Here is a 12,169-nt window from a genome sequence, read left to right on the forward strand (position 1 = left end):
GCTATAGGTTTGCACTCTAGCTGTCCATCCATAATGTTTGGCTGGGGCATATCTTCTATACTACTTCACCTAGAATAACCAGTTTGGTACTAGTATTTGGTACGCCAGTACATTTTGGAATGGCGGAGTGAAGAGTATGAGAGGTAGGTTGCTGTATTCTAAGCTATGACCTTACCATCTGAAAAAAAGTTGTCCAGAGCATATCCTATTCCAACTGTATCACCAGGGTTAACCAAACTTAGCAGGCAGGTATATCCATCTTATGGTGGGGGAGTGCAGTTTATAAAATATAGGTCACTGATAGGCCTTGACCTCTGACCTAAAAATTTGTGGAGGGCATGTCATTTTACTATTTCTCTTAGGGTAACCAAATTTAGGATGCAGATTTATCCAGAAATGATAGAATTTACTGTATCAAAAGCAAGTCATTGTGATTTCTGTTTAGACCTCTGATCGCAATCACTGAATCAGTAGAATATTTGCCCTTTTCTGTATCAGGATACTTTCTTTAGAGTAGGTTGTTCCAGAGATACTTGTGCAGCTTGATAAATAGAGAAACCATTTACAGTGAGGGGATATGGATTGCAATGCAGTACTTTACCTTGTTTTGATACTATTGGAGTTGGTAAAACAGTCTGTAGGAACACAGTGTTTGAAGGGATATGTCACAACTGTATAGTAATACACGCTATATTGATGAGAGATGTCATGTCTGTATAGTAATACACACTATATTGATGAGAGATGTCATGTCTGTATGGTAATACACACTATATTGATGAGAGATGTCATAACTGTATAGTAATACACACTATATTGATGATAGTTATCATAACAGTATAGTAATACATACTATATTGATGAGAGATGTCATTACTGTATAGAAATACACACTTTATTGATGAGAGATGTCATTATTGTATATATAGTAATACACACTATATTGATGAGAGATGTCATTACTGTATATTAATAAGCACTATATTGATGAGAGATATCATAACAGTATAGTAATATGCACTATATTGATGAGAGATGTCATGCTGTATAGTAATACACACTATATTGATGAGAGATGTCATAACTGTATAGTAATACACACTATATTGATGGGAGATGTCATTACTGTATAGTAATACACACTTTATTGATGGGAGATGTCATTACTGTATAAAAATACACACTATATTGATGGGAGATGTCATTATTGTATAGTAATACACACTATATTGATGAGAGATGTCATGACTATATTAATAAGCACTATATTGATGAGAGATATCATTACAGTATAGTAATATACACTATATTGATAAGATATGTCATGACTGTATATTAATAAGCACTATATTGATGAAAGATGTCATTACTGTATAGTAATACACACTTTATTGATGAGAGATGTCATTACTGTATAGTAATACACACTATATTGATGAGAGATGTCATTACTGTATAGTAATACACACTATATTGATGGGAGATGTCATTACAGTATAGTAATACACACTTTATTGATGAGAGATATCATAACTGTAACATATATTGATACATTATACTGTATTAAAGATACATCAGTGGTTGACACTAACTTTTAATAGGTGGTGGACCGCAGGTCCACTTGCTCTCTTGATCTGGTGGACCTGGTTAATTTCTGGTAGACCTGAATAATATTCTCAGATCTGTGGCGCTTTGTGCCCCGGTCGACGAGCGTAGCGAGGAGTGGGGGGTGGGTTCGGGAGGGGGTACCCCCCCTCCTGAATAAGAGGGGGGCATGGGGGTCCTCCCCCGAATTTTTTTAAAAGCTAGATGCAAAATCCTGGCATCTGAGGGTTTTAAACAAATAATGAAGGTTTTTTAATTTTCTGTAAAAAACTTGTTTTTTATCCTTATTTTTTTTTATTTTTTCCATTTATGATCAAGTTTTAGTAAATGACACAGAAACATGAAACAATTTTCTCCTTGTTTTTTTTAGGTCACCTGAGCTTTAGCTCAAGTGACCTATTGCTATCCGTTTTCGTCCGTCGTCGTCCGTCGTCCGTCGTCCGTCGTCCGTTAACATTTTACATTTCAAACTTAAAGTCAAGTTCTGCTGGACCGATTGAACTGAAAATTGGTAGGAATGATCGCCTCATGGTCCTGACAAAGTGTTGTTATTTTTCGGGTCACTCAGAAATCCAATATGGCCGCCACGGCCGCCATTTTGAAATCCTATTTCAAACTTAAAGTCAAGTTCTGCTAGGCCGATTGAACTGAAACTTTGTAGGAATGATCAGCTCATGGTCCTGACAAAGTTAAGTTATGTCATTACTGTATAGTAATACACACCATATTGATGAGAGATGTCATTACTGTAGAGAAATACACTATATTGACGGGGAGATGTCATTACGGTATAGTAATACCTACTATATTGATGAGAGATGTCATTACTGTTTAGTAATACCTACTATATTGATGAGAGATGTCATTACTGTATCGTAATACACACTATATTAATGAGAGATGTCATTACTGTATAGAAATACACTATATTGACGGGGAGATGTCATTACTGGATAGTAATACCTACTATATTGATGAGAGATGTCATTACTGTAGAGAAATACACTATATTGACGGGGAGATGTCATTACTGTATAGTTATACCTACTATATTGATGAGAGATGTCATAACTGTATAGTAATTCACACTATATTGCTGAGAGATGTCATTACTGTATAGTAATAAACACTATATTGATGAGAGATGTCATTACTGTTTAGTAATACCTACTATATTGATGAGAGATGTCATTACTGTATAGAAATACACTAGATTGACGGGGAGATGTCATTACGGTATAGTAATACCTACTATATTGATGAGAGATGTCATAACAGTATAGTAATACACACTATATTGATGAGAAATGTCATTACTATATAGAAATACACATTATATTGATGGGAGATGTCATTACTGTATAGTAATACCTACTATATTGATGAGAGATGTCATTACTGTAGAGAAATACACTATATTGACGGGGAGATGTCATTACTGGATAGTAATACCTACTATATTGATGAGAGATGTCATAACTGTATAGTAATTCACACTATATTGCTGAGAGATGTCATTACTGTATAGTAATAAACACTATATTGATGAGAGATGTCATTACTGTATAGTAATAAACACTATATTGATGAGAGATGTCATTACTGTTTAGTAATACCTACTATATTGATGAGAGATGTCATTACTGTTTAGTAATACCTACTATATTGATGAGAGATGTCATTACTGTTTAGTAATACCTACTATATTGATGAGAGATGTCATAACTGTATAGTAATACCTACTATATTGATGAGAGATGTCATTACTGTATCGTAATACACACTATATTAATGAGAGATGTCATTACTGTATAGAAATACACACTTTATTGATGAGAGATGTCATTACTGTATCGTAATACACACTATATTAATGAGAGATGTCATTACTGTATAGAAATACACACTTTATTGATGAGAGATGTCATTACTGTATCGTAATACACACTATATTAATGAGAGATGTCATTACTGTATAGAAATACACACTTTATTGATGAGAGATGTCATTACTGTATCGTAATACACACTATATTAATGAGAGATGTCATTACTGTATAGAAATACACTAGATTGACGGGGAGATGTCATTACGGTATAGTAATACCTACTATATTGATGAGAGATGTCATTACTGTAGAGAAATACACTATATTGACGGGGAGATGTCATTACGGTATAGTAATACCTACTATATTGATGAGAGATGTCATTACTGTATCGTAATACACACTATATTGATGAGAGATGTCATTACTGTTTAGTAATACCTACTATATTGATGAGAGATGTCATTACTGTTTAGTAATACCTACTATATTGATGAGAGATGTCATTACTGTTTAGTAATACCTACTATATTGATGAGAGATGTCATTACTGTATATTAATAAGCACTATATTGATGAGAGATATCATAACAGTATAGTAATACACACCATATTGATGAGAGATGTCATTACTGTATATTAATAAGCACTATATTGATGAAAGATGTCATTACTGTATAGTAATACACACCATATTGATGAGAGATGTCATTACTGTAGAGAAATACACTATATTGACGGGGAGATGTCATTACGGTATAGTAATACCTACTATATTGATGAGAGATGTCATAACTGTATAGTAATACACTATATTGATGAGAGATGTCATAACTGTATAGTAATTCACACTATATTGCTGAGAGATGTCATTACTGTATAGTAATAAACACTATATTGATGAGAGATGTCATTACTGTATCGTAATACACACTATATTAATGAGAGATGTCATTACTGTATAGAAATACACTAGATTGACGGGGAGATGTCATTACGGTATAGTAATACCTACTATATTGATGAGAGATGTCATTACTGTATATTAATAAGCACTATATTGATGAAAGATGTCATTACTGTATAGTAATACACACCATATTGATGAGAGATGTCATTACTGTAGAGAAATACACTATATTGACGGGGAGATGTCATTACGGTATAGTAATACCTACTATATTGATGAGAGATGTCATAACAGTATAGTAAAACACACTTTATTGATGAGAGATGTCACTACTGTATAGTAATACACACTTTATTGATGGGAGATGTCATTACTGTATAAAAATACACACTATATTGATGGGAGATGTGATTATTGTATAGTAATACACACTATATTGATGGGGAGATGTCATTACTGTATAGTAATACCTACTATATTGATGAGAGATGTCATTACTGTATAGTAATACACACTATATTGATGAGAAATGTCATTACTATATAGAAATACACACTATATTGATGGGAGATGTCATTACTGTATAGTAATACACACTATATTGATGAGAGATGTCATAACTGTATAGTAATACACACTATATTGATGAGAGATGTCATAACTGTATAGTAATACACTATATTGATGAGAGATGTCATTACAGTATAGTAATACCTACTATATTGATGAGAGATGTCATTACTGTATAGTAATACACACTTTATTGATGAGAGATATCATAACTGTAACATATATTGATACATTATACTGTATTAGAGATACATATTGTACTGTATTGGAGATGGTTAGCACTATCTGCCTATACTTTATTGATACATTATACTGTATTATAGATATACATTATACTGTATTGGGGATACACATTATACTGTATTGGGGATGGTTAGCTCTATCTGCCTATACTTTATTGATACATTATACTGTATTAGAGATATACATTATACTGTATTAGAGATGACTAGCAATATCTGCCTACACTATAGTGATACACATTGTATTGTTTTGAGTCTACATGTGTACAAATCACTATAGAGATGGGAGCTGTCGTAGTAGTGTCTGGAGTCCATCGTCCCATTAACACTCTATTTTAAACATATGTTCATAATAGACCAATCACAATCCAAACTGTTTACTGCGGCAGGAGGTGACCTGGATAGTGGTTCTCTGGAAACCTTCTTTACTTGGCTCACGCTGGGGTTCACTGTGTTATCAAGTACCTGTAGCTGTCATATTGCTTATAAAATAACAGCAGCTTATTCTTTTTGTTGACGAGTTACAACAAGCTCAAGGCCGAGTGAAAGACAAGGACAATAGTTTGTTCCTGTAGAAGACAATAGCCTTCATAGCAGGATGATGGGCCCAGATTAGCTCTAACCTTATGGCCGATGTACATGTAGTTCCTTTAGCCAAAAACACTGAACAAAGTATTCAAGAGTAGAATCTAATATAAAATTGATTATGTTTGCACACTATTGAAAATATTTGTGTGTATTGTTTTGTCAAGCATGTACTCAAGTTGTTTAGTGAGGTGGCAACTTGTATCATCCCCAGGGTTTTCTGACTATAAATGATATAAAGTGTAACGGATACTGCGTTAATGGTAGAAGGATCATCAGATGAGTGATGTGTTGATTGACAGGATCGGTGGCTTGAATCACCCTATGCTGTAATAACTTTGTAGAAAAGACTGGAGTGCCCATTGAAGATCGTTTATCCAGCTTCAGTTCATCAAGTAAGCTATGTCATAACACTTCTTCTACACAGGTTAATTACTGACAGTGTTCTTCTTGCCTCCCTGCCAAATCTTCTTCCACAGGAAATGTTTGGTTTGTACCCCAAATAGCACTGTACACTGTATGTTAATCAAGCCTGGGAGATTGATTGTCAAGAAAATTGTAAAGAGTTGTCTCCCCTTGTCCATAGTTTTGCTTTGCCTTATAATTCGTTGTAGCAGTTGTTGAGGTCTGTTGAAATGTAAACAAATGCGCATATACATAGTACTATGAATCACTGGGAATAGTTACCAGTTGTCACTCCGATGCGTGATGAGTTCAGAATGGTATCAAGATGTCGGAAATTCCTGTACTTGATACATTTGGCACTCCTGCCAGCATTGCATTGATGGCAAATAAACGGGTTAGTCAGTTTTATACGTGGAGCAGTTCAAAAATTATATCACAACATTGCTAGATGTAAGTCTACATCTCAATGGTGAGGTAAGGGAGATAACCATTTTGACTGGCCATCCCAATGCTTCATGTGGAATCCTAACAGCTGGGACCATGGGAACAAATACCGTAATTAATCTGTAAATAGGTAATACATCTAGATCTATAATGGGTAGATATTACATGTTTAACTTACCAGTCTTTTGTCTCTGATAGTACAAAACTTGTCTTAACATACAGTGGACCCTTGTTATGCTGCCACAATTTGTCAATAAAAAAAAGACGTTATAGAGGGGTTTGGCAATGTACTAAGAGAAACCTGTAAGATATTCTAAAGAAAAAAAGGAAAACTTTGACCTTGAAACATGGAATGAAGAGCTTATAGAATGAAGAGCTTTATATCAAGATTTTAGTAGAGTAGAACAAGAAAAAGTTTCCTGTTTGATACATGATATTTTACAGTTGCATAGAAATCCCTGAGCAGTTTAAATGGGCATATAATACACAGGTGTAATACAATTAAAAGAATCCTTGTGTGGTTCGGGTTACGCTGTATAGTCATTGATGTAACGAAACTTGTCACACTCTTTGTAGCTAAGGATACAGTCATAAGATGGGAAGTGAGTTCACCTATACAATTATTGACCTATTTACAAGATCTAAAGGTGGATAATGTTGACAATGAATTTGTGCTGTCATGTGGATGTTTATGTTGGTGGGTAAAGTCTCTTGTAGATGAAATACTTTTTTTAAAGTGCTTTACATTGTAGATATGTTCACAGTTTAATAATAATATGTAGATATTCTAAAAAAGGAATGTATGGGTATAATAGTAGACCGCCGCGTACAGCAATACTAGTGACACACCCGTACCACCATGCAGTATTGTCACCAGGACTGTCAAGATGGAGATCTAGACCCTATGGCAGGTGAGAGATAGCTCTGTTTTTCACCTTGTGTTTTAAAAATGTCGTTTAATGCTAGATCTGAAGCGAATTTCACCATCATTATCTAGTTTGACTCCAGTCACAGGACCCAATTTCACCATCATTATCTAGTTTGACTCCAGTCACAGTTCAAATCCTCTTCCTGTTGATCACACTGAGAGACTTACCAGGTCAACGATAACTTGTAGTCATTTATATTGTATGTTATATATCAGGGTGAATGGACAGATGTGTACCTGTTTGGATACATTTAATGATTTATATGATGTATTGACTTCAATAAAGACAAGGATCTCTTTAGGTTAGAAGGAGGATAAAGGTTCGATGAGGTGTATATTGTACGTGGGTGTAGCAGGAAGCACAAATACTGGTAGGTAACAGCTGTGGTCTGTCTAGGTGTTCTTTAAACACCAGTAGATACTGGAAACCAACAGGTGTACTTTACTTTCTTCTGATTTAGTGTTATTTTCCAGTATAAAAAGTCACTTCTGGCTCATTGAAAAATTTCAATGAGTTTGGAAAAAGGGATGACATAAGAAAAATTGCAAAAATGCAAGAATAATAATCATCTCTACTGGTAGCCCCTCAAGTATGAAGTACCAGACACGCCAAGTACTTAGATCTTCAGTGTATTGGTACACATACAGACTGTAGCTGAAATATTCCTATCATGTTTTGTGTGTAAATACAGTCAAGGAGTTCTGTGTATCTCTAGCAGCATCTGAAGAAATATTGATAATATCAAAAAGATATAACATTAATGATCGGGTTGCTGGTACAGTATTATTACCATACAGACTGAGGACTAGGTCAGGCAGATTATTTTATATTGATATTATAAAGGCTGTTTGTTAAGATTCTTTATTGATAAAATTCAACTGTGTAGATTGGATTTCGTATTGATATACAGCTGTTTTAAGATGAGTCTATATTGATATGATATACAGGTGTGTAGATCAGTCTGTATTGATATGATATACAGGTGTGTAGATCAGTCTGTATTGATATGATATACAGGTGTGTAGATCAGTCTATATTAATATGATATACAGGTGTGTAGATCAGTCTATATAGACATGATATACAGGTATGTAGATCAGTCTATATAGATATATATTATACAAGTGTGTAGATGAGTCTATATTGATATGATATACAGGTATGTAGATCAGTCTATGTAGATATATATTATACAGGTGTGTAGATGAGTCTATATTGATATGATATACAGGTGTGTAGATCAGTCTGTATTGATATGATATACAGGTGTGTAGATCAGTCTATATTAATATGATATACAGGTGTGTAGATCAGTCTATAGATATGATATACAGGTGTGTAGGTCAGTCTATATTGATATGATATACAGGTGTGTAGATCAGTCTGTATTGATATGATATACAGGTGTGTAGATCAGTCTATAGATATGATATACAGGTGTGTAGGTCAGTCTATATTGATATGATATACAGGTGTGTATATCAGTCTATATAGATATGATATACAGGCGTGTAGATCAGTCTATAGATATGATATACAGGTGTGTAGATCAGTCTTTATTGATATGATATACAGGTGTGTATATCAGTCCATATTAATATGATATACAGGTGTGTAGATCAGTCTATATAGATATTATATACAGGTGTGTAGGTCAGTCCATATTGATATGATATACAGGTGTGTAGATAAGTCTGTATTGATATGATATACAGGTGTGTAGATCAGTCTATAGATATGATATACAGGTGTGTAGGTCAGTCTATATTGATATGATATACAGGTGTGTAGATCAGTCTGTATTGATATGATATACAGGTGTGTAGATCAGTCTGTATTGATATGATATACAGGTGTGTAGATCAGTCTGTATTGATATGATATACAGGTGTGTAGATCAGTCTGTATTGATATGATATACAGGTGTGTAGATCAGTCTGTATTGATATGATATACAGGTGTGTAGATCAGTCTATATTGATATTATATACAGGTGTGTAGATCAGTCTATATAGACATGATATACAGGTGTGTAGATCAGTCTATATTAATATGATATACAGGTGTGTAGATCAGTCTATAGATATGATATACAGGTGTGTAGATCAGTCTATATTGATATGATATACAGGTGTTTAGATCAGTCTATTGATATGATATACAGGTGTGTATATCAGTCTATATAGATATGATATACAGGTGTGTAGATCAGTCTATAGATATGATATACAGGTGTGTAGATCAGTCTATATTGATATGATATACAGGTGTGAAGATGAGTCTATATTGATATTATATATAGGTGTGCAAATAAGACTATATTGATTTGATACATTTGCATAAATGAGTCTGTTTTGATATGCTATATAGGTATGTTATTTACTTTATATTGATAAGATACAAGTCTGTATTGTTAAGATACCAGTCTGTATTTTTGTAATTTTTATAGAAACTTGATGTCTTGCCATTTTTTACTGCAGCATCAGGTCATGACATCTGGCCATAAAGTTGGTGGCAGCATGCCAAACGTAAAAACGTCTCAATCAATAGTCAGCACTTGTCAATTTTTTCGGGTGTGAATGGACATTTTCTTAAAACATTTTGCTGTCGAGTCTATACACAAGTTAGGGCTGGATCAATAAAACTTTTATTTTTATCCTGTACGTTTGTAGTGGTAGAACTGATGTGAAGTGATTTATGTTTCTCATGAAATACCCTGGATATAGATTTCATAGGGAATCTTTGTAACGTTTTGAACATTTTCATGCATGATTATTGATTTCTACAAATTTACATCCATTCCATTTTTAAAACCATAACACAATAACAAATTTTATGGAAAATTCATCTCCAAAGAATTTCATGAATATTGATTCTGCTAAAATTCAACTTCGGTGTAACTAATAATTAACGGAATAAATAGGCCAGACTGGTAGGCACCAACAGTAAGGAGTAGTGGTAGCTCTGATGTTGTGGAAGTGGAATCAAGTTTTGTTTTAAAAGACATTTCTTGTATGTCATGATCACTATTTTACTTTGATGATAAAAAATTCTGACCATTATTGACCGATCAGGGTTATCGGTTTTTCGTTCCTTCAGCACAATAGGGACAGATAATTTTTCAAAATTAGATTGAAGATGAAGGCCCAACTGTTCTGAGTGTTTACAAACACTAATGTTTCAGCTACAACTTTTAAAAAAATCGTCTTCTCCAATAGCGATCAAATAGAGCAGAGTTCATCAAGAATTAATGGCATTAAAAATGAAATAGATACAAATCATGTTTCAGCTACATTAATGACGTTAACAATGGGTCTGGATAAATTTCCCTACAAAATCAGAGACAAAAACTTCAACTTCAACCCCCTTTTTCAGAACTTTAAAGTAATGTGGACTTTTCATTTTCCCCATAGAAGGGTTAAAAAATTCATAATTAGTCTTTTTGCCTGTAAGCTTGTTTTCATTTCTGAAAAGCTAAATGATGAGTTTCACCTGCAGTTTCTTTGTACTGAAAAGTGTTGAGTTCTTCAAGTCCAGGATTGCAATTAGCTTTTATAAACTCAGTCATGATGATCTTAGCTTAAAAACGTTTAAAATTGCAGGATGGGACTGCCCGAAGTGCAAGTGAGCTTATGCCATGGTGCGGCAACAACTTCTCAATAACCAAAAGGCCCAATGTACTGATATTTGGCCTGTAGCATGCTGAGATGAAGTGCTACCAAGTTTGTTCAAATATGACCTTGGCCTACTTTCAAGGTCACGGGTCAAATGTCGTAAAATCTTCAAACAACTTCTTCTCAATAACTAAGAGGCCTAGGATCATGATATTTGGCCAGTAACATGCTAGGATGAAGGACTACCAAGTTTGTTCAAATGAATGACTTTGACATATATCCAAGGTCACAGGGGTCAAATATGTTTAAAACCTTTAAATGACTTCTCAATAAGTAAAAGGCCTAGGATCATGATATTTGGCCATGCATTAACATGTTGGGATGACGGACTACCAAGTTTGTTCAAATGAATGACCTTCGCCCATATTCAAGGTCACAGGGGTCAATATATGTTTAAATCTTTAGATGACTTGTCCTGGATAACCAAAAGATCCAGGGTACTGATATTTTCCCAGAAGCATGCTGGGTTGGAAGACTATAAACTTTGTTCAACCTAATGTCCTTGTTGGACATTAAAGGTAATATGTTTAAATCTTTTAATAGGTTCTTATGAATCAATCACTGATATTCGCCTGTAGCTGTATTTTAGTCCACTTTTAAGATTACAAGTGTAAAATTAATACCAGGTGAGCGATTCAGGCCCATTGTGCCTCTTGTTATTTCATATGATATTATTTTATCCTTCAATGAATTTGACATTTTAGGATACTTAATCAGAACTGATTGCAATTCATAAATGATACTCCAATTGTCAAATGGAGGGATCAGCACTGGAAATCACAAGTTTCTGTATTTAGTCTTACTGTAGACCAAGTTGTAGCAATCCTTGATCCTTGGAATCAATCCTGCCTCTGTTCACACCACTCTATGTCCCAATATACAACAGTATTGATTATTTAGATGGAATAAGTACCTACACATTAATCCAGTGGAGACTGTAAAGTCACGCATCTCCGCTTACGACCACTAACTTTGA

At 34.1% G+C, this 12,169-nt stretch overlaps 1 protein-coding gene across 2 annotated transcripts in view; it reads left to right on the forward strand.

Moving 5' to 3' along the window:
- LOC110460609 (SRSF protein kinase 3-like) overlaps positions 1–12,169 on the forward strand; it is a 94,476-nt gene that overhangs the window by 5,470 nt on the left and 76,837 nt on the right. Inside the window, exon 1 of one of the 2 annotated variants that reach the window (XM_021513611.1) lies at positions 7,228–7,501. The exons of the other annotated variant lie outside the window; for it this stretch is intronic. Within the exon in view, the coding sequence (XP_021369286.1) occupies positions 7,389–7,501 (113 nt within the window). The 5' untranslated portion in view covers positions 7,228–7,388. Of the gene's footprint in view, positions 1–7,227; positions 7,502–12,169 lie in introns of those variants that run through there. 2 annotated transcript variants of the gene reach the window in all.

Source organism: Mizuhopecten yessoensis, unplaced genomic scaffold (assembly GCF_002113885.1).
Source record: "Mizuhopecten yessoensis strain PY_sf001 unplaced genomic scaffold, ASM211388v2 scaffold10441, whole genome shotgun sequence".
NCBI classification, from domain to species: domain Eukaryota; kingdom Metazoa; phylum Mollusca; class Bivalvia; order Pectinida; family Pectinidae; genus Mizuhopecten; species Mizuhopecten yessoensis.